General features: G+C 37.8%; 2 protein-coding genes across 2 annotated transcripts in view; both read right to left on the bottom strand.

Annotated features, from left to right (window-relative positions):
* The window catches only part of creb3l1 (cAMP responsive element binding protein 3-like 1), a 33,801-nt gene extending 21,568 nt beyond the window's left edge, over window positions 1–12,233 (bottom strand). Inside the window, exons 1-2 of the mRNA XM_059328228.1 lie at window positions 11,908–12,233; window positions 507–642 (exon numbers count right to left, since the gene is read on the bottom strand). Coding sequence (XP_059184211.1) covers window positions 507–642; window positions 11,908–12,018 — 247 coding nt within the window. The 5' untranslated portion in view covers window positions 12,019–12,233. The remainder of the gene's footprint in view (window positions 1–506; window positions 643–11,907) is intronic.
* A 6,116-nt stretch (window positions 12,234–18,349) lies between these two features.
* zgc:110699 (uncharacterized protein LOC325371 homolog) lies at window positions 18,350–23,307 on the bottom strand. Its single transcript, XM_059328272.1, has 8 exons — window positions 23,220–23,307; window positions 23,030–23,123; window positions 21,254–21,310; window positions 20,426–20,499; window positions 20,196–20,334; window positions 19,063–19,156; window positions 18,897–18,968; window positions 18,350–18,733 (listed from the first exon to the last, which is right to left on the bottom strand). Exons 2-8 carry the CDS (start codon window positions 23,079–23,081, stop codon window positions 18,625–18,627), a joined length of 597 nt encoding a protein of 198 aa, XP_059184255.1. The 5' UTR covers window positions 23,082–23,123; window positions 23,220–23,307; the 3' UTR covers window positions 18,350–18,624.
* Between the last annotated feature and the right edge of the window lie 1,234 nt (window positions 23,308–24,541).

Genomic DNA, 24,541 nt, shown 5'->3' with positions numbered 1-24,541 from the left:
GAAGTCACAGACTTTGGCAACAGGAACTGGCTCTCATATGGTGGAATTTGAGCTCTATGGGGATGACTGAGCCGCAGTTTTGGCTTTCGAATCCAACCAAATATTGGGATTGTCTACTCAGACGTTTGCTGAAGAGTGGAACAATTGGCTGCTGCACTGCTGGAGGTTAGCAGGGGAACAAGGTCATCCAAATGTGACGATTAGTAATGGAGAGGAAACTTTTTGGGCTGAAAACCATTTCAAGGCAAACATCTCCAAGACAGTGGTTGGCCCTTGGAAAGGGTTCCACCAACCAGAATTAACCTGCTTCTAGACTTTATTGTAAAATTGGGAACTCTGGAGAAATGTTATTGGAAGGAACAACCACTGCGATAAAGCCACTGGTGCATTTATATTGAACTTTTTGTACAATTCTAACAGTGGGTTCTTTTGTTTAAATACTGTGAGGAGCTGTGAGGAAAGTGGCATGTATATTGGTTTAAGGACAAAATAAAAGTAGAGCCGACCTGGGCTGCTGTCCTCCATGTCCATGTGTAAAGGTGAAGGTCTGTCTGCCAGAATGGGCCGCTCTAATAGATGGTCATCAAAGAAACTGCTGAATAATTCACTGCTGAAGTCGTCCATCTGGTCACCTGAGAAAGGCTGGAAAAACATGACGGGAAACACAGAGACAGAAATAGAAATTGTTATTTTATTCACAATAATAGTGGTTTTCCATTGGAAGTTATATTTTTATTTCAAAGTTAGTCAGTTGCCACTCCAAATAAAGCCATGCACTGTTACTTTCATGTGTCTCCAAGTTTGGTGATTGAAGGATTAGCGTTTACCTTTGTGGGTGAGTCAATTCTCCTACTTCTTAAGTTAAATAAACCCTTTAAAACCCACTGGATTATCTGGGAAAAAGCCACAATGTTTGGGAACTGGGCTGTCTTTCTTAGCTCAGGAAAAGTTTACGTTATAGAGATACAGTTAGCATTTGTGGGTACACTAAACTGTTTGTGTGAGTGAAAAGTTGAGGTTTCTGCAAAACCAATGACTTATTGTTCAGACCTGGAAATAGATACTCTGTCTGTAAAGTCAAAGGTTACCTCTTCAAACAGTCCAAAATCCCAAAAATATATATAATGATCATGATTTACAATGATATGAAACAAAAAGCAGCAAATCTTAACACTAGAGAGGTTGAAACAAGAAAAAAAATAATTTTTTTGCTTGAAAATGGACTCAAGCAAATGTTAAAATAGTTGCAGGTTCATTTTCTGTTGATCAACTAACCAAATCAACTCTTCTGTCTTTTGATCCCACAAAACTACAGACACAGTCAGACACCAGACTACCCAGACTGTGTTGATGGCATGAAAAGTCAGTCAATAGGAAACAGCATTGATACATTCATCCTCAGCCTGGATGAGATGAGTCACTGAGCTGAGAGATGATGCTCTGGAAGCCTGGGACAGCATGGTGTTCTGATTTCACTGGTTTTAACACACACAATCACACATACACACACAATATGAGTCACCCTGGTCTTGAGCAAACATGCACAAAGCAGTATAACAGCACACACACACACACAGATGGATTGGTTGGAACCAATTGAATACACATAACAAGTAAACTCTGCTTGAGGCTTCTCAGACAGACACAGCAACAGAAATAACTTGATTTAATCAACAGTGAATACAGAAATAGATATACATGCTTTTTTTCCTGGAAATTAGCTGAAACTCTTCTCCTAAATCTGCCAGACGTGTCACCGCAGATTAAATCAGTCCATTAACAACAATAAAGACACCGCTGGGATAATAAAAACAGAAATGATTTCAATATTTTTTTCATATCAACAATAGAGAAATTTAAAGCTTTTGGGCCTCTTTGCACACTCTACCCAGCACCAGCACTAATATAAAACATTATTATGTTTCGTCTAGACTTTATGAGGCTAAAAGGGCAAATACTTGTAAACATTTTGGTGTGTAGTTCAATTTTGATAGGTCAAGCTTGATGGATTTTTTTTCACCTGAATTGCAGCTGTTAGGTAGTAATTACATCCATGCATTAACACACGATCTGGAATTTCTAAATGTATAAACGTTGAAGGTTTGCACAGGATGACTAACAGGAATCACTGCTGATGTGCATCATTCCTACAATATTCTTTTATAATCTTTGCACAAGTCAGACAACATTTACAACATTCACACTTTCGTGCACATGCATTATCTCAGTGTGTGAAACTCTGCAGCTGTCTAATGAAAGCATGTGGAGTACACACACTCATACTCACATGCACATGCACACACTGAGAGGCTAGACATACAGATGGTGGGTAAAGTAACAGAAGGATATGACACATGAAGAACTGCTGATGTTTTGAAACTCAACTGTGAACTATGTTAGTTTTGCAGACATAAATGTGGCAGTTTACCAACAGTGAGCTGGGAGGAAGGTTCAGGATTTTGTGGGCATAAAAGGCCTTTTTCACACTGGACATTTTAATTTGTCGTTAGTAGTAAACAAACAGGTTAAACTAATAATTTCAAGGATGGCTCTGTTCCATGTAGATGTTCTTCACTCTCCTACAGTCATATCAGCGATATAAAGTTACTGCCAATTCAACTGATAACTCAGATTGTTACTGCTTAATGTCAGAATCAACTGCTTATAGACTGTATAAAAGAAGTGAACATAGCCACTGGGTTGCCTTAAATCATCTAGTTTACAAAATGAACATCATGCTGTTTTGAGGAAGACCTGAAACTACCGATTGAGACCATAAACCCATTAGGAAAACTGTGACTGAGGTAATAAATCAAGTAAAAAGTAGGGTAACGTTCTCATAGACTTTGATACAATTGGAGTGGAGTCGACCCCTGCTGGTCATTAGACAGAATGCAGGTTTAATACACAATGGCTTCCCTTTTCAGGCCTGCAAAATGTTTGCTTTTATTTTGAAGTAGTCACAGGAGACGCAGAATAACTGTCACAGAAGTTGGCGCTGACAGCAAGCCAGTCAACCATATCAATGTTTGTATTTGAACAAAATCTCAAGGCTCAACAGAGCTCGCTGCAGGATAAAGCAAGTGGCAGCCACTGCTCAACAAGGTGTGTGCAAACACTCAGTAACCATGCTCTATCAAACACAAGTGAATACCAACTCATTCATAAAGTGTGCACCCACAAAAAGAAATAGTAATCCTGACAGAGCAGCCTCCGTTCTCCTGCTTCACTACATTTTGGAACAATATCCCTTTAAATAACCCGGTACTGTCCCTTTAACTCTGCTCCATTTGGGAATATAGGTCACGTTTAAACTGGGCCACTCAAAAATAAACAGTGAAAAGTTTCCCATATGGAGAAATGTGGGTGAAACTGTTTTGATGCTGGGAGAATTTTATATGATCTTAAATTAGCAACAAGTAGCTGAACAACAAAGTTAGCCTTTTTGTTGCTATGTAGGCTACTAGCAGTGCTGACATTCAGTTGAATAGAGTTTAACTTGTGTAGGTCTATTAGTGGCCTTTTAATTCTTGTTTATCTACATGTTAAGTACTTGTATTTAGCTCCAGCTGTTACAGTACAGTAGTAACCTTTAGTTGGAGTTGTTGTTATACACATGCTCACCTCCAACACACCTGCAGCCTGTGATACGGCTCTCACCTCAGCCTTGTTAGCACCTAATCTTTTTCTTATCCATCACCTGGCATGATGATGATGTACACATGGCAGTGTTGATGTTTTTCTTTCACCTAACATGTTCAACTATTCTGGCAGATAAGATCTCCTTCTTTCAGGATTGGACAAGTACAGAATGTTTCACTGACACCTCCTTCCCTCTCATGTTTTAGTTTAATAAAGATGTCAATTAGAAATTCTGCTCACTTTCTGACTGATCCATGTGGCCAAACCCTGCAAGGAGACAGATGGATGATGACACTGATACATGTTTTGTTTTTTATGTCATTACAATTTGTGTTTTGGGAGCTCTCTCACTTCTGTTATCATAAATGAAACCATGTGCCGCCATGCAGCGGCCAGAAGTAATCATTAAAATGATCAGAAGCTTGCAACATTCCTCATGACTTCAGAGACAATGTAGTCCTTTGGATTAATTTTTCTGTCACATTCGTGTACGTACAACAATAATGAGGCCCAGAAACTAAATTATTGTCTGATAAAATGAGCTTATCAAGAAGAAAATGTCAGTTAATCTTCATCCACATTTGCTGCACCTGGCTAATCAATTCATGTATTTAAAGTACACGCACATAGTGGGAGCTGCTTGTGTTGTTATTAGGACAGGAAGTTTAATGAGCACAGTGTCAAACAGAGTTAGCCGGTTGGTGAAGGAACAGCTGCAGTCAGTGTGAACAGAGGACCAGAGGTCTGGACCTTTCATTACCTGGACTTCTCTGCTGGGAAAAGAATAACATTAGGGAGGAAACGCAGTGTTAAGAAAGCAGTTGACAGTTTTTCTAGCTTATTTCAGTGGTGCTGTGTCATTAGGGGGGATGGGGCTGAGATGTAAACCACACAGGGAAAGAGCTGGGAAAGACAGACGCAAGGAGTAATTATAAAAGCAGAGAGCGACTCTGTTATGCCTGTAATTAACAGTGTTGAGTCTCAACATATCACTCTTCTCTCCTTTCATTTGGATTCCTCACTGGTTTCAGGTGAAATAGGCAGAAAAAGACCAAATCACCAATGTTGGTCTGCATGTTTAGATATGTACTTTCCTTGATGCGGTGATGAAGAAAAGCACGGGGATAAACTGGACGGAGAGCCAGGCCAAAAACTTGATGTCATTATGGCATGAACGCTGCAGTGGAAACCATCGTAAACTCCTCAGAACATCATGTAAAAGCCAAAGGGAAATACGCTGAACAACATTTTTTTCTCAACAAGTCATGTAGTCTCAAATTCTGACATAAAGAGCCAACTCCAGTGGCTCTGGTTCAGCTTATTGTAGTTGTTTATATATCTTGGTTTCCAGTTCTCAACATCATAAAGCTTTTTATTTGGCTGCTATTTATAAGGCTCTGTCCCGATACATTTATCCCGTTGACAGGGTCAAAGTGTCAAATAAAGCCTCTGCATTCTCGTTAACTTGTTTCTTAACTGATTTCAACGTTACGCAAGTAAGAAAATTAAGATTTATGCTGCCATAAACAAAGAGTCAACATGTCATATATTACTGTAACTGGAGATGTACTAGCAGTTACTACTGCACCCTCAGGCGTCTAAGTCCAGGCTGTAGAAAACGCTCATGTCATGTTAGAAAGACTTCTTCTCTGCATGCATGACTTTATTTTCACAATTAATTCCACAATTCTGAGCAATAGCTTAATTTCAGCCTTATCATAAATACTGCATTATGCGTGCATATTTTGCTGGACATGCAGATGGTAACAGACAGACAGAAACAAAAGGAGAAAATTTATAAAATATATGTGGAATAGGTTCAATAAAGCATGGCCTTCAATTTCAAACTACAAATTCCTGCACACTTGAACTCACTCCACCACAGTCAGTGGTATCCTAAAAAATTACCATTCATTCAATGAAAATGCTGCAATATGAAGTGGAAGATGATCAGAAAAGAGTTGCAACAATGAGTCAGCTATTCTTCAAAACCTCACAAACTGCTGGTGGGTTTGAAAGGCATGTTTGCTTTTCCTTTTTAATTGCCAAAATTGCCATTTATTATACTCAGAAGCTGTAAAAACAAAAGTTTTCAGCAGATTTTCAAATTTTAGACGGTCCTTGATCATGCGTGAAGAATGCTTGTGTCAGGAAAAAGAACCGAATCTAAGCTAAAAAATAATGATATTTAAATCAAAATAACTTTATTCTTAAGCTAACCAGATCCTGTAAAAACATGAAATTCTGCTCTCCTCAGCGCAACTGGGAAGCCATGAATGACTCGTCTGAGACCAATAGTCACGTAACAAAAATTCAGTAAAACTTGACTGAAATGCAGGCTGTTTACACAGAGCAGAGAGGAGAGGACAAGAGAGGTCATAAAAATGTAAATAGCTCAATATGTGTAGCATGTGGGGGCCACATGTTTTTTTTTTTAACCTAATAATGGTCAACAACATCTATTTTTCTTTCGATCTTCAAATAATGAATCAATGAAATGTGTTCATATGTTTTTTCCTTTTTTATTATTTATTGCATTACATTTAATTATTTTTTATTCTCCCTATGTCTGTTTACATAGAGGTAGGGGACTTGTATATTGCAATGATAATTAAGTCACAGTGACAATGTGATAGGAGCAAAAAAGAGAGTTAATTGAAAATAAGGGAAAGCAAAATATATATTATTTTTATGCTTTTCCTTGTCACACATGATTATAAACATAATATCTTTGGGGTTTTGACTGTTGGTCAAACAGTGGGGTATTATGACAGGCATTTTTCAATTTTTTTTGTTCACATTTTATATTTTTACAAATTGCTGCAGCAAAATGCAACAGTATGAACTGGAAGATGATCAGAGGTAATGCAAAGTCTTCAGGATTTTATAGTAAAGTAGCCTAAAGCCTAAACATGTAAAAACACTAGTATGATCTTTTAACTCTGAAAATCCAAGCAGACTTTACAACTGGTTTTAAACAAGACATTTAAAGTCAATAAAGGACCAAATGGCTGGTTGAGACAGAGATTTTTCGCAGTGTAAACTGAAATTGTGAGAGACCTGAAAACATCATGTCATTATCCTATAACACTGGCTGCCACAGATAAGAAAATGGCAATGTTCTCTACTGTATTTGGCTTCATGCGGTGGTGTGCGGCTGCAGTGGGTTGGCTGTGTTTGGCTTCACTTGAACGGAGAGAGGAGTGAGCTGAGGTTACTGTGTGCATGTGTGTGTGTGCTGAGACTGAAGTGAACTCAAGTATAGTTCTCAGTTGAACAGTAGAAGAGTATTTTTCCTTCACACACACACGGACTGCTGCATGCCTGCTCACATTCCATCTGGAAGCTCAGCAGCCAATCTGCAACGAGCATGCAAATGAGATGGGTGTGTCTTTTTAAAGCTGGAGTACAGGGTCTGAACGGAGTAGAATATAGTAAAATAGAAAGGAGAGAAAAGAGGGAATAGAATATGAATATAGACAAAACAGTACATCGATAGAGGAAATAATGTCCAACTTTGTTTTCTCTGGATTAGGTTTTTGTGCAAATACAGACGAGTAGAAAAGACTCAAATAGAATACTGCACTGTGCTTGCTTGACCTAAACTGAAGATTTCAAGACTCTTAAAGCTCTTAAATCACTTCTGTATTAATACAATAAATGCAATTACTAAAAAAAATAAAGTTTACTGAGTTGCTTGATATGCAAAGCAACTAATGCATATTGTAACTTTGTAGCTGTTCATATCAACTTTGATTTGTGTGATGCCATTAACCACAAGTAAATAGGACTGAATAGGATTCAACCACCAGACTTTGTTCAAAATTAACTACTTTGAAGGACTGTAAATTTGAATTACAGCATTTTCCTAGCCTTGAAGAATTACAGGTAAGATAAAGTATTTTCCAAACTTGCAAGACTGTACAAATTCTGTGTTAATGTATTTTTTAGTCCACTGATCCTTAGTCATACAAAATGAAAAAAATAATGATTATTTCCTCAATTAAATTGCAATTTCACAGAGTGCAAATGGAGTTTTGATTGATAATTGATATTTTTTGAGTTTTGTGACTTAAACGATTAATTGAATAACTGAATAGTTGCCAATTACTTTCCCGACAAATCACACAGTCAATTAATAGACTAATTGTTTCAGCTCCACATCTAAATTAGTACACATGTTTTGTAGGCTGCAGAATTTCCATAAACACTAATGTTCCAATTATACAATCTTATCAGCGTGTTTTAAACTGGAACTCAGATGTGATTCCAAGTAACTGGCAGACGGTTAATGAAAGGTCAACATCGCCTACATCATCATGAGTCTAATCATTACTTGCAGCCTACTCATTTCTCAGACGGTGTGTAGGAAAGCTGCATACAGAGCTGTTGTAACCTATTAGGTGGAAATTATGTTCATCCATTAATGATCCTTGATATTGTGATGAGACGGTTCAATGCACATGATGTACAATTTTAACTTTAGCCAAGGATTTTCACGTTTTATGGGAATTGCCCTGTACAAAAAAGAAAATAAAACAGTTATGTATGCATGTAGTTCAGGAAGCATCTCAGCAGTGCATCTTGAAGTTGGAGGATTTTTTTCTTTCCACTGAGAAATACAGAGATGCCACAATAAATTTGAGATCCCATCCAGCCTTTGTATCAGGTGGAGAGGTAAATCAGTGCCAGGAAAACTTAATTTTACACAGAGAACAACTGTCTTTATCCTCTTGTTAGTAGTTTGCTTCTGTTTGGAGTGTGGGACTGACAGGGATAAATATTTAAGGTCAAAATAATTCATTAAATTAAAAGTCCAGTATACAATTTATACAGTGTATATATAAGCATAGACTATAATGTAATAGATCAGCCCCAACTGTCACCGATACCTGATCAAGTTATTGAGGTCAGTACTGGCCAGATATTAGATATCAGAGCATTAATACTGAATTTTCTCTACTCCTGGTGCTGCCATAATTGAATCATCAGAATATCTTCACAATTCACTTTCCTACTGCTTGATTGCATTCTCTTCTTTTAAAATACTGGGATAGATAGTTAATTCTATGAAAAATAATAAATGCAGCCATTGGTCCCACGATCATGAGGATGATTGTCAATTCACTTTTTTTCTGAAGTAATCTCCATCAACTCTGTCATGCCCACTCCTATTCCTTATCTGCACTGAGTATTTCCTATCGGTTATCTACAGGGCACAGAGTGTACTGAAAGAGGTAAACAAAATACAGAGCAGGAAGTGTGTATATCCCTGCTGTAGGGCACCACCTTAATAGAAAACAATAATCTGATATCCCCCAGTTTTTACCCATCTCTAGCCTAGAGACATCAAAGACAAAACTGCACTCAAACAGTGTCTGAATAGGATAAACGGTGCTCTCCTGTAGTGCACTCCTCACCCAACATTAAAGCTGCTTTCATCAATATTTCATTGTGAACAATGAATGAAATGACAGTGTGTAATGTAATATATTCAATCATGGTCATAAGCCAACACAGAGTCTGTAGTTTCTCTCAGCTCTCTGGTGCTTTTATAGCATCTTTATGCTCCTTGTTTTGGTTTTATGCCTCACAACTTTACTGTTTTGGTTCAGTCTAACCTCTCTCATTACCATCACTTCGACTTCTTTCCACCAAATTTAGTGCATAAATGCAGGGTTTTTTAAAAATATGAAATACTTTTTTCCAGTAGACGAGTAGGCCTCTCTGGGTTTTTTTCTGGTGTGTCACAGACGTGCCAGAAAACAAAGTTAGTCAAGAATAAAAAGCAGCTTGGAGGTCAGTGAAATTGGTCCTGGGGGTCCTTCTTTATTTTACCCAGAACATTTTCAGTTTCTCTTTAAACAGACTAATGTTCAAGTTGCTGCTTGGATGGAGATGCACAGAATGTGTGGCTGAGATGATAGGTTCACACCAAAACTGGGCAAAATTTAGCAAGTCTTGTATGCTGATTTGCAGACGTCTGGGAAAAAGTATTTTTGGTCCCCGGAAGTTGTAATTCCACGGTTTGGCCATTATGTCAAATTGGCTTTAAAACCTTGCGCTGTCTCTGGAGACTCAGTCTACCTGGGTTTTTATGTTGCCATCACTGCCGATCAGAGGAGGAGCTGATAAGTACCTGCTGCTACTGCAGAGTTATTTTTTCCGGGAATGGATGCTGATTGTAACCTTCCCCAATAAATACAAAAGCCAGATGTTAGTAGGTGTTAGTGGGGGTTTTGTCCAGTGGAAAAGAGGCTTTCTGGATGCAGTGGGCAGTTTTCTGCAAAAAATCTCTGATAATGCAGCACCAATGACAGAAGGAAGTCTCTGAAGATGTGATTCATCATTAGCACCTGTCCATACAGCACAGCTGCAAATTTTAGATTAAGGAGAAATTAAAATATATATAAGCATGCCATCTACAGCTAATGAGCCATCCTTTCCCATGTCCACAGTGGTACAGCCCAGCCTAGTGGCTTCACAGCGGAGTGGACTACTTTATTTAGAACAGAGACGGGGGGGGTGTAAACCACAAGCAGACTGCTCGGCTGACTCACTGAATAGAATAGAGGTCTGCTTTAAAAACCTGGTCTGTTTAAAAAAGAAAAGAAAAGAGGGAATGACACAGAGTGGAAAAGGAGACAGCTAGAACTGAAATAGAGAAAGAGTACTTCCTGCTGATATTGTGATATTTATCATTAAACTCACATTGTGCAGCAGTATATCTGCTCTCAGTCTGCTTCCATGAATTAAGAGTGCAAAGCTCGGTCAAGCATGGCGTGCACACACACACACACACACACACACACACACACACACACAGGGTACGGCAGTGCACTTATGGCATTTTGTGGCCTGAGGTGCACCGCACACATGCAGTTGGAAACAGGGTGTGATGAGCAGGAATACATTGTCATACATTAGTTACTTAATTACTTCCGGTTGCACCAGTTTTGCTTCTTCAATGATTATTATTATTATATTCTGAACAAGCCTTTCTCTGCCCTACCACACAGTTTATTACAGCTACAGGTTCCTTTTCATGCAAATTAAAGATTTAATGCCTCAGGTGTCACAGAAGATAATATATGCAGCTATTGCCCCCAGGAAACGTATGCTTTTTGATGAGAATATTTAGACAGGATCGGTGACAACAGGTGGTGTTTAAGGAAGTTCAGTGATTTATATTGCAACAGTCTGAACTGTGCATGTAGATTTTACCGCAACACTGATTATTTTTGCAGCAGCATTGAGCTGTTTGGACAGGATTTAATTACAGTAGATACTGCACGCATGATTTACGATCCAACAGTGCATTTCTGTCTGGGATACACTTCATATAGATAGTTAAAAGAAATCAAAGCTAATTTACAACACATCAATCAATTAAAAAGTGATAGTCATTGGTTTCCAGAGCCAAAAGGCATCTTTAAAAATCTTGTTTTAGTCAGAACAACAGTCCTTAACTCAAAAGTATTCAGTTTGGCGTCATAGAAGATTAAAAGTGTCACAAGTATAATTTTGCCATCTTTTGCCATTTTTGCTTTAACAGTTATTTAAATGATTAACTGATTATCAAAACAGTACGCTTAGATCAAGACTATTTGTAATTAATGTTGGATTAAGACAAACACTGGAACAATTAATTAGAAACTAAATATAGCCAATGTATTTACTGTGTACTGGTGATTCTCTCTCTCTCTCTCCCTCTCTCTCTCTCTCTCCCTCTCCCACACACACACACACACACACACACACACCAGCTGTGCACAAGCCAGATTCTGTTCAGGGCATGCCCAGTCCCACACACAAACATACACACATAATATTAATAGTCAGGTCTGCTGCTGAGGACTGCAACACCTGCCCACCACAGACACACACACACACACACACACACACACACACACACACACACACACATACACATAGTTAACCAGTAACTCGCCAGACTGTGTCGGCGTTCCCAGTCTCACATAATGGTTTGCACAATTAAACACACATACGCACGTTGGTTACGAGCCCCGGATCTCAGTCAGGATCTTAGTAAGTGCACCGCCCTCCTGAGGTCCGGGTCCGGGCGGAACAGGCAGCAAAGGTGCGTTTGATTTAAGGAGCTTTAACTACTGACAGCTGACAAAGAAACAGCACGAGTGGATAGTTTCTAGGTGAATATGAACTGTGGTCTCACACGTGCATGTGTGACAACTATGACAGGTCAAGTTAACATTAATTAAATGCAATAAATAAATAAAAACTCACCACATTAGTGAGGAAATCTCCGTCGCTGAGTTCCTCCAGGTCCAACAGGTTGGTCCCGCCGGACGGATACAGCTTCTCAGCTGTTAAACTGTCTAAGATAGACTCCATCATGACTGTGTCTGTGTGTTTAAAGCTATCTGGACGCTCAGTAGCCAGTTAAATTAGCCGCAATTCTTAAATTCAACTCATTAAAATGAAGCAGTTTGTTGTCAGATGGCTGCAGCGTGCTGTGTCAGTGTCCGGCCGGTTATTTACACCACCTGTATGTAGACCCGGTGAGTTAAGCTGATTCCAGCTGCTGCTTTGTTTTAGTGCCAAAACTTGAAAAATGTGGATAATTCACATCCTTCTCCCAGTGCGGCGGGGACGCTGCTCTCCATCCAGCTGTGTGCGCGCGGCTCAGCCTCTCTGCTCGCGTGCGCTGCCTCCCCCCCACGCGCCGATGAATATTCAGCGAAGCCCCGCCCCCGTAATGTTACGTCACGAACACGCCCAAAACACACAAAAAAACCACATCAATTTTATGTCAAATTCTGTCTTTGCAGCAACATTTATTTGTTGTGAAAAAGAAATAATCGATGTAATGAGGTACAATTTTGAGGTACTTATGCTTGGGTTTTTTCCATTTCATGCAACTTTTTAATGTCTACAAGAATGAAAAAGTCCCAGTTGTATCAAATGTAAGATTTAGTAGTACCTTATTCTATGTTATTGTCCATAAAGAGGACATTTACAATGAAAGGTAAAAGTTATAAGCATGCAAAATGATTAATCAAGAGTTATTTTATATTACATAATAGCTTATTCCAACAAAAACAATGGAGGATTGATATGCATACAATAAAAATAAAAAACAACAAACTAGAAAACATTTAAACTTTCGGATACAAAACTGTGATCGTGATGATGATGACTCAAATGCAGCACCTCAACCAACTATACATTGCATTTGTGATAATAATCCAATTATGTAATAGTACACTTTCAATTGGGGCCATTTTACATGCTGATAACTTTTACCCTTCATTCTAAATGTAATCTTCATAGATAATACTTCTGTATTTTGAATGCAATAAAACAGAGTACATTGTAATTGATGCATAAACTTTACCTTGAGGTTTATTTTTGCATTAAAGGCCCTGCACATGCACACCCAGTGCATGTGCAGATATTTTTACTTATTAGATGCCCTGTCAGGACAGTTGCATGTACAGACTGGTTGACTGACATCTTCCTCACTCTCCTGTTAGCCTGGGGGTAAAAAATTACAGCTTATCGGTACAACAAGTACTAACACAATTGCTAGTACAACCTAAGCAGAGCCGGGGTCTGATCATACAGTCTAAAAACGGCCTTAAAGAGTCCATGTTTTGCTCATTTGTTTTGTGCATCATACTGACTGGTATGACTTCCTGGGACACTTGAATGAAACCGAGCCCTTGTTAATGTGATTAGTTCCACCTGGGCTTTTCTTGTTATGACAAGTCCAAATGTCATTGAAAAAGGTCAACCAGTTGGAAATGGAGATTGCAGGAGACGTAATATTACCCCCTTTAGGTCTGAGGGAGTTATTGCCATTTTGAGTTATATATGTATATATATATATAGACACACACACACACACACATATATATATATATATATATATATATATATATATATATAGTATAGAGGTAAACAAAAATAAGGCAAAAAGAGTTGAAGAATGTGTGTTTGTGTGTGAAAGAAAATACTAACAGACAGACTGTTTTGACATCCCGAGATATTGCCTGCAGTTACAACACACACACTCCCTGCAAAGTGGGAATGAAATAGATATTTCTTACTCTTCCATTATTGCTCAGGCTCGCCCATCTCATTCCTCACCTCTCATCCTGCCCCAAATAGCTTCTCTTATGAGACGCAGAGAGAGGCTGAGACTCTATCCATTGTGTTGCAGGTATCAGGGGTGCATGTGTGTGTGCTGCAGCTCTGACCTGTTACATAATCTGGGTAGATTTCAGTGAAAGAGGCTTTTAAGAAGGGCATCTCCATGTGTTGTTTACTTACAGTATTAAATATCTCAACAAGTGTTGAAAGGAATGCCATCAAAATTGGCGCAGACATTCATGGTGCCCTGAGGATGAATTCTAATGATTTTAGTGATCCCTTAATATTGTAGGGTGTGTGTTAAAGAGTGGTTTTGGCACATTGGACTACAGTGATTACCATCAGGTACTTGTGTAAGTTTTATGTTCCTTTTCAGACAACAGTTACGAACTGTTATGTAATGATCTCCTGTTACTCTTCATCCACTCTCTACCTAATTTTTTCTTATTCCCTTCCTGGTTTTTCTTTTTTTCTGCCTTTTGCTTATCGTCTCCTTTCTCCTTCCAGGTATCAGTTTACGGTGGTATCCCACCTCAAGGGACAGGGTGTCTCTGTTTTTCTCTCACACACATCGGTGTTGGATAACTGTGGTGACCTTCCATTGACAACAATAAAACTATCGAATCCAAACTCAACTTAAAGGTACAGTGTGGATATTTATCCACTATGGGCGCTGTGGAACAATTTATGACGTCACAGCCTCAAACTGTTTTCTTCAGTGCTCTTGCAAACCCTTGTAGATTATGTGAATAAACAGTTTAACTATAGCATAATGTTAGCTTTTTCTTCTGTTGGCTGCATTAACGCTTCAAACATCATTAAAGTGGTGTTCATATGTGAAGATTATCCTGCAGAACAAAGCACGTCAGCATCGGAAATGTGTGTTTGCAACAGAGCTTATTTTCTGCAGTGATCCAAAATCAAATACAAAAATCCCATAGTCAAATTATATATATGACCTGATGGAGATGCTAAATTCTGGGATGACCTACAAATATATGTATCTTTAGCTGTATAAAGATGTAAAAATGTTCCCCAAAAACGAGCCAAAACATCTTGATCGCCCCCTGGTGGCTGGCTACAGTATAAGTCAAAAACTCCGCCCCCTCCATATTAGCAAATGCAACATGAGCCCAACAAATAAAATAAAATTTGGTTGAAATAAATTTCGCCCAAAGATGGTTTCTGTCTCTTGGCGTAGTACCATTACACTGATGTAATGTTCATTTTTCTGATACATTTTTTAAAAATTAGTTATTTACAGCTCACTCTTCTGCACAACATTATGTGTGTTATGTGTTCTATATTGTTATTTTTTATTAATTAGATATAATATTTTTCAACTTCAACCAGGTTTATTCCTAACTATATACTGAGGGTTTTTATAGAGGGGTTTGTCTACATATCACTCATAACCTGATTCAACAAAACATGTTCAGATTTATGTGCTGGAAATATATGCTAATGAGTGTATATTTATAGAGTCCACACCTCATTTGCCTTAATGTCCATATACTGACACAAAGTAAATAACCTTACCTTGTATATAAGCTCTCTGATTGGTTGTTTCTCTGTTGATGCATGTTGTGACAGGCTCCTCTGTGATTGGCTGCTGCTGTGACGATGCAACGATGACTCATCTTCTATTCTGAGCCAAAAAGGTGACTCTGGGTTCTGACCTTTCGTCTCCTAGGTGATCCGTTGTGATGTCATCCCGTCTCCCCACATTCATTGTTGTCATCATCCTCTTCTGTCTCTCAAACCCAATCAGGTTTTACTGGCTGCACAAACAACCATCACAGCATCGAGGTGGACAACACATACTTCACATCTGTCTGTCTGTCGGAGTAAATGATAGATTCGCTCTCCATCACACAATCACGACCAGAAAATTACTATTAGTCCTCACATCATGTCTTTTTCTCCAGCCCTTTGCTGACCCTGTTAAGAGGCCTGAGTGTATGCACTGTTGCACCGACTCATGATGCTGAATATAAATTCAAACTTTGATATTAATGATTTATGTTCCCAAGCAGTCTGTCAGGGCCGACAAAAGACTGTTTGGGTGCTTATAGCAGGAACTTATCACCCCACCTGAAATAAAACTAGTGCCTTATGTGTTGATATATACAGAAAAATATAGAGCCCGACAGATATATTGGTTGACAGATATTATCAGCCGATATTTATATTACATATATTGGTGTATATGCTGTCTGATATGTGCTGTTATGAAAGTTTTTTTACACAATATAGAATGCAGAAAATGTTGCCTTGCATGATTTAGAAATGGTGTAAGCTATCATTATTAAAAATTTTTGTTTTTTACATTTTTCAGTCAGATTTTGACTGAGACAGAACAGTAATGATATATATTCAGCTTTTTATTTTATTCCTATTTATTCTTTATTTTCTAATATGACAATGTTAAATATCATATCATAAAGTTTTATGTGTGAGAAGGTAGCTCTCTGGGTACATTTGATTATTGATTAATTTTCGCCCTCTAAAATCAGTATTGTCATCTGTCTCATATAAAATCAGTATAGAAAGGTTTAATAAATAGACCCTTGCTTGCTTTTCCTGCAACTTTTAAACTGCATCTCACAGTCTTCAGGTCTTTGGAAATAAGCTTTTAGGAGGACTTTTTGTCAAACTACTGTTTTAAAGATGAAATTAAACTTTTACACTCACAAGTGATTTACAATGGACATCCAAATCAGTATATAAATGTTTTTTTGTCTTTTTAAAGAGTGAGAGATGGAGCTTCTGTCCATCCAGCTTCTGTCTATTAAAAGAAAGGTCAAAACCTGATCGTGGCCCGCTTTTTCCGTCCAGCCCCAACAAAATGAGTAGATGAATGGAGAGAAAAGAAGTTTAGATAGAGAGATACACACATTAAAAGCAATGTACAGCAGAGAGGGCTAGATGTTGTAAATTCACTTAATGCAGTATGCATATCAAATTCCACTATATTTGCAACAACTTCAATGACATATTTAGAGAGATAGATTAAAAAAAAAGAAATGCAAAGTAAAAAGAGAGAAAATAGTAATACAATAAAACAAATAAATAAAATAGAATAAGATAAAAAAAAATGTATTGTGTATGTATAGTGTATTTAGGATTAGATCAAACTGGGCTATTCTCATGTTACTCAATGTTGATCTTTTAGTGATGGAGACAAAATATGTTCCGGCTGCAAACCAGACTACTTCTTAAAAATTAAATGCAACCACAGAATTCAAATAGATAGAATTGCAAAGGTTTAAAAAGTGCAAAAGGTCTGCTATAATGAATATCTTAAGGATTGTAACATTAAAGCCCTAATCTGTAACTATCTGCACACTTTCATGCTCTGTGTTTGTACTTGGAGCCCAGTGGGGCTCAGTGGTTGGTAGTCTGGTTAGTGGTAGTTGGGTGGAGTAGTTGATGTATGGTAAACGGTCATGGGGGTGGACACAGTGGTGGGATGGATAGTAATCACACAGTCAATTTTCCCATAATGCCTTTCAGAGTGGCAGTAGCTGGAGCAGTGTCTACAGACAGCAGCTCTTCTTTCCTTTTTCTGATCCTTTCGGACAAACAAGATGCCAAAGAAACCCAATGTTTTCCTGTTCCAGTTATAGCCTCGCTTATTTTCTGTGTTGCTTTTCACTGTGTCTCTTTTTTCAGATGATTGTGAAGTTCAAAAGTTCAGAGTGAACAATGAGGACAGAGAGAGACGTATAGAAAGGAACATAGAGTCAAATAATGCCAAGACTGTAATCAAAGCCAGCTTCATTCTTACACACAGTTATGCTTTTTACACAGTCCTGCTGTGAGCTTCACTGGCCAGAACTATGTGGACACCCATATGTGATTAATCATGTTATTCAAATACCAAGGGCTTCTTTCATTTCAAACTGGACAGGGAGTTCTATATAGTTTTGGACAAATATCTCTGTCATAAGCATTTGACATTCTGTACTGTGGTGCTGTGGTGAGTCTGCACCAGAAGTAATGACTGTACTGCCCTCTGCTGGAGAAAAACACACATAACAGAGTTTTGTTCCCAGAGTTTGTATGTTTAGCAGTGGTGGAATGTAACTAAGTACATTTACTCAAGTACAATTTTTGAGGTATGTGTACTTTACTTGAGTATTTCCATTTTATGTAACTTTCTACTGTTATTCCACTACATTTAGCTGACAGTTTTAGTTACTTTTCAGGTCAAGATTTAACATAAAAATATGATCAATTCAAAAGTATTAGACTAATTAAACTTCATAACAGTATATTTAGTAGTTAAAATGAGCCCGAGCTGAAAAATATTAAAACACTGCTTGCATAAAGTGATCAATAATAATAATAATAATAATCTAATAATATATTTGGAATATATAAAACAATCTGAGTGTGTCCATTCTGCATAATGAGTTCTTTCACTTTTGATACTTAAAGTACATTTTGATGCTTATACTTTATCCACTACTGATTTTTAGCCAGTTTATCTGAAATTGTCTTATTAAACTCGCCCCCAACAGTCACCTTCATTTTTTTATTTACAGGAATTTAATCTTCTTCTTGGAACTTTTTTTCATTTGTACATTTTTCCAAGATAATCCTTTGTTAAACCTCAACAACCATGAATCCAGACAGCCAGAAGCTGCAGCTAGAAAACAGACAAATCAGTGTTGCATTAATACTGTAAACTAGATGCCTCGAGTGTCACTGTCCGACCTGAAAAAGATCTTTATGCTTCAATAATTACTCTTTTAGTGCTGATGTCATAAAATAAGCCTGGAAGTAAAACTGCAGTGTTACTAACACTCAGTTTCCACAAATGTCCCACTGTAATAACTGGTGTCACCACTGCATGGTCTTAGAGCGGGTCAGTTTCCTGGTCAGAGCGTGGCGGACGGTCAGCATGTAGGAGCGGCGGTCAGGAAGAGGTCGCTGCTGGTCCAATACCAGCCTGTCACACAGCAGAAACAAAACATCACCAAACTAAGCAACACATGCAACAGCTGTACATATGCACAGTATGTCCCATTGTATGTCCCAGTATGTCCCATTTTTCCTGTAATTTATACTGCAAACTGCATGAAGAGTGAAGTTGTAATAAAGCTGAATCAAACCTGATGAGTTGTAACACGGCTGCATCCACAGCTAAAACAGCTTCAGCCACCGACAACTCCTTGAAACTGCTCCTACACACACACACAATGATTACATTGGTTATAAAGTGCATATATATATTAAAATATGAAAGAGAAATTAAATATTTTGCAAATGCATGCAAACCTTAAATCCTTGGCCAGTTTCTGTCCTTCCTCTGTTGTCACTTCCCTGCCGATTTCCAAGTCTGCCTTATTGGCTACCAGCACTGTAGGCACAACTGACACACACACACACACACACACACACACACGCACACACACACACACACACACACACACACACACACACACAGAAAAAAAGTCAGGATGATGCTCTGGCATGCAGAGTTGGGAATTTGTATTGCTGCTAACACGTTACCTACAGATCACAGGCTGGCTACCAAACATGGAATATATCTGCTCCATCTGTGTGTGTGTGTGCGTGTGTGTGTGTGTGTGTGTGTGTGTGTAAAGGTGACAATAGACAGATGTCAGACGGAGTTAGAGCACAGACTAACAGAACTTTAAGAGCAAACATAGTGAACACAATGTTCCTGTGGAGCTCATACTGCTGGTTCAGACACTGCAGCTGAATAGGGATTTTAACTTTAAACGTATAGATATCACCATGAAACTTCTCTGGTTTGTATTTTATATTAAGACAATATTATTTGCATTACAAGTTCTCTAAATGTTATGTTTAGATATGCAAATGAGGTGTGGACTCATTGAATATGCACTAATTTGCATATATTTCCAGGATATAAATCTAAACATTGGATAAAGCAAATTTCAAAGTAATTATTAGATTTGTTGATATTTTAAATTATTTTTTTAACAGAAGAAAATTGGGATATCTCCTTTTAATATTGAATAAATCAGGAAATTCTGTGAAAAGCCATTTTAAAAAAAATCAATTTTCGTCATGTTTTTAGGAACAAATCTTTTTATAAATCAGGGTGTGAATGATATACAGAGAACCCCCTCTGTAAAAAAAACCCTTCAGAATATAGTTAGGAAAAAAACTAGTAAGTTTGGTGTCTGTAAATGGAGCTGAAGTTGAGATTTATGAGAAAATCTCATTTTGAGAAAATGGCCTTTAAAGACTTCATACATTCTTAGTGGAAATGACTATTTGAAGACAAAATATTGAATCTAATTCATACCAATTACAGAAGTCAAACCTCAAACATCCCTAGTTATTTACTTACATTAAGACAATACTTTTTTGCATTACAAGTTTTCAGCAAATTCATGTTTAACTTTAATAAAGAGTACCCAGGCTCTGTTTGGTTTGGTCGATGAGTTTCTTGAGTCGAGGGACCTCCAGGAAGCTGAGACGCTGTGTGATGGAGTAGAGCAGCAGGAAGCCGTCTGCCCAGCGGATGGAAGACTCCAGAGAAGCCACAGAGCTCTCCTGGAGGACATGTGTTAGAAAGTTCAACCTCTTTGGATTTAATGGTGCAAACAAAGGAATAGTTTGGGGAAAATAAGCTTACTTTATGTACCTTACAAGCTATATCCAAAATCTCCAGATCAACACTTTCCTGGTCCACCACCCGGCTGCATCTGTAGGTCACCTCTGTGGAAAAACACATACACATTATCTTTATTTTAGGGGGAAAGTAATGCATGGTCCAATTCAGTGGTGGAATGTAACTAAGTACAGTACAGGCCAAAAGTTTGGACACACCTTCTCATTCAATGCATTTCCTTTATTTTCATGACTATTGACATTGTAGATTCATCAAAACTATTAATGAACGCATGTGGAATTATGTACTTAACAAAAAAGTGTGAAATAACTGAAAACATGTCTTATATTCTAGTAAGCAAAGGGTGGTTACTTTGAGGAATCTAAAATACAAGACATGTTTTCAGTTATTTCACACTTTTTTTGTTAAGTACATAATTCCATATGTGTTCATTCATAGTTTTGATGCCTTCAGTGAGAATCTACAATGTAAATAGTCATGAAAATAAAGAAAACGCATTGAATGAGAAGGTATGTCCAAACTTTTGGCCTGTACTGTACATTTACTCAAGTACTGTACTTTAGTAAAATGATGTACTTTACTTGAGTATTTCCATTTTATGCAACTTTATACTTCTACTCCTCTACATTTTGAGGCAAATACTGTACTTTTTACTCCACTACACTTAGCTGACAGCTTTAGTTACTTTTCTACTTTTGAATGCAGGACTTTTACTTGTAGTGAAGTCATTTTACAGTGTTGTATTAGTATTTTTATTAAGTAAGGGATCTAAATACTTCTTCCACCACTTGTCCAATAATTTCCTCCATGTCAATAGTGTTTATCGTAAAAAATATTTACCCTTTTTATGGTCGTATTCGCCGATGAAGCGTTTGGTTATGAAACGAACACACAGTGCTGGAGACACAAAACAGACACAAACATTGTGAACTGCCAGAAACATACACTGACTAATAATCCTCTTCCATACTGTGCACCTTATATCTACACATGTGCATCTGATCTGCAGCCTCCTGTACGTCCATGTGTCATGTTGTGTTGCACTTGCTGTGAGGATTATCCTCTTGGTAATGGTACCTGCCTTGTTTAAACAAATGCAGAAGTGCTTTCTCTGTGTTTGGGTGGAAGCAGTCTGGAGGGTTTGTTTGACGTCGGTGTCTGGTGTTCGAGGGCTCACTGTGTTTCCTTTTGGCAGGACACATTAAAAGGTTATTCAGGCTTGTTCCAGCTGTTATTTGAGCCTTAACAGCTGAAAACAACAACGCCCTTTGATGCATTTATAAGATTTAAAGCAACCACTGTCACATCTGTATGTCGCCATGCAGATATTATTTTTGGTATATTATGTGCTGGGTTTGGAATAATGTCATTAGCTTACATTTCTGATATTTCTACAGAATATCATCAAATATGTACATAATTGTGATCTGCTTGGACGGGGGGGGAAAAAAGGTCCAATAGGTGCATTCAGTGGGGCAACATGATGTTGTTGTTTTTTTGCTTTATTACACTTTCTACAGACACTACATTATGTTTTCTCGAAATGAAGAGCAACTTATCATGTTTTCTCCATTTAAGGACACCCAAGCAGGCAATTCATTAGGTTTTCTCAACTTTCAGGACACCCTAGAGGCCACTTAATCAGGTTTTTTTCAGTGAAAGGACACCATAGAGGACGCTTTATCACTTTCTCTCGACTGGAAAAAAACCTAGAGGTCACTTGCTAAGCCCTAGGAGTGATTTATCATGCTTTTTCGACCATAGTGGTTTGCAAGAGGGCACTTTGGTGGGTTTTATGTTTGTTACCCCACCCCACTAGGCCATTATCTTGGTTTTCTTGATAATAACCAATATCATCATCAAGAAAAACATGGACCATGGCTAGATATCAGCTCTTAATGAGCTATTTTTGTTGTTATCATTATATTTGTCCAAACAAATGTACCTTTAGTTGTACCAGTCATTAAAATGAACAAGAAATTGAAGAAAACAAGGATGATCTAATCATTTTTTTCCATGACTGCAAATCTATTGTAAGGGTCCTCTAGTTTTGCAGTCCAGCATATCAGCAGCATTTAAATAAAGGTTTACACTGGATTTAATGGCCAATGCAAAATATGAATATAAACTTTAAATTGTTTTAATTTACAGTACATAACCTCTAAGTGATAATGTAAGAGGTCCTGTTTTTACCCTGGAAAAACAAACTCATAAGTCACTTAAATCACACTCCTCTTCATATTATGCAAACTGTTTATAATGAAGCAGTTTATAATGTAACCATGTAGGAAAACAAAGCCGTTTCTCACTCTGATCTGTTTCCCACCATGGACGGATTTGACAAAAGCCACAAGGCTTTAGTAGTTTGACATTAAAACAGAGGTGGCTGGCTGGATGACGATACACTTCAGTGATCAGGAAGAGGGGTCAGCTTTGTCCATATTTAGCAAAACCTTTTAATCCGCGACCAAAGTTTCACCCTCAACTTAACCTTACCAACTCAACTATGTGAGTGCTTCTAACCTAAACTGCTGTTACATAATCCACACACATCTTCTTGTCTACATGTGTTTCTCTGTGCATTAATGTTTCTGTCTGTAGTTTGTGATCATCTACCTGTTTTTCCAGTGTTCTGAGCTCCCAGAATGAGGAGTTTAACTGGGACCATTTTCCTGTTATTAGTCCCGTTGTCTGTCCCTGCATGAAAACCCTACAAAGAGGAGAGGATAACTTTAAGTCACAATACACAGTACAATATATACATGCAAAAATAAAAAGTTCTTACATAGGTTGCAATAATACTGACCTTTGAGTCCAAATCTATTCCAGAAATGGAGAGGGGTAAAATCCAGGGACCGGGGATAAAGAGATGGGACTGTCTTCTCTCTTTTCTGTGTCTGTGTCTCTGCTTCTGTTTGGTTATAAGAACTCTCTCTCTCTCTCTCTCTCTCTCTCTCTCTCTCTCTGTCTCTCTCTCTCTCTCTCTCTCTCTTTTAGGGAAAAGACGAGTGTGAATTATCTGGAGGAAATGTGTCCAACTCCAGACACCATTATCTCATTCCGGATCTATTCAAGACACAAATACACACTATTTTCAGGGGTTTCCAATGACTTACAACTATTCCTTAAATCCTGAGCTATAAATAAACCTGCTCACGTTCAATACTTTTTTTAATCCAAATTTTCCTCCTACTACGCTATGTTAGTTTTGAGCCTCGCTGGATAATCATACACAGTTCTGGCTCAACATGTCAAGTAGGCTGTTATTTACCCCAACAAAATCAGGGAGTGTCTCTGTGGCTCGAGTCTTTTTTTGAAAGTATTTTGATGGAGTTGAACACTAAAAATAACTAGACTTTTGTTATATGTTTTGTTTTATTGCATCATATCCCATTTGTTTGTGTGTCAGTGTTGTAACTGTCTGCCAGAAAATGTCATAAATACCCTTTTTTATCTAAAGTTTTTATAAAGTTTATTTTATTTAAATTTTACAGCCATTTTTTTGTGATACAATTTTCTATCTTGGCTGTTTTTAACTATATATTTTAATCAGATGCAGGATTTTAGTCATCAGATGTCTGGATTTTTAAGCTTTCAGAGAAACAGGCCCCAGAAAGCATCAGAAAAACAGTGATTTTTCATGTGAAATTGATTGATTCAATGTTTTTCCAATTTTTAACATGAGGTCTGTTTATTTTGGACAGGAGGAGACGGCTCCTGTTAAAAACTTCCTGAATGACGAAAACTGAAGGAATCCTTACTGGGAGAAGCTGACTGCAATGAAGGCAATTGTGGAAAGAGTGAATTAGAGTCATGGGAGCAGCAGAAATATACATATTCATCAAGAAATCAAATGAACATATCACAGTTTATGTGTTTTATAGGGATCTGTCCTGTCAGTTTATTCCTGAAACTAGAAAATGTATCATAAAGCTTTTTTATCTTTCTTCCTAGAAAGAGCTCTACAACCAACAGTCCAAGTCATTAATTTTCCCAATGATTTACCTCTCTGCTGCTGTGGACCTGATCTGACCTCTGGATTCTGCGAAGACTGCCTTCTTTCAGACCTCCTGCATGTCAACAGGCCTGTGCATGAAGCCAAACCTGAGCATATTTCATGGGAGAGTG

This window comes from Centropristis striata, chromosome 24, assembly GCF_030273125.1.
Source record: "Centropristis striata isolate RG_2023a ecotype Rhode Island chromosome 24, C.striata_1.0, whole genome shotgun sequence".
Taxonomy (NCBI): Eukaryota; Metazoa; Chordata; class Actinopteri; order Perciformes; family Serranidae; genus Centropristis; species Centropristis striata.
Note: the sequence above shows the minus strand (reverse complement) of the source record. Positions and strands in the feature narration are given on the sequence as shown.

Excerpts from the sequence above, each read along its gene's own strand:
- zgc:110699 (XM_059328272.1), bottom strand. The coding sequence starts at position 23,081 with ATGGTCCCAGTTAAACTCCTCATTCTGGGAGCTCAGAACACTGGAAAA. Across the intron at positions 20,335-20,425 it reads TTTTGGATATAGCTTGTAAG|GAGAGCTCTGTGGCTTCTCT; the intron begins GTACATAAAGTA and ends CATGTCCTCCAG. Across the intron at positions 18,734-18,896 it reads GCCGTGTTACAACTCATCAG|GCTGGTATTGGACCAGCAGC; the intron begins GTTTGATTCAGC and ends GCTGTGTGACAG.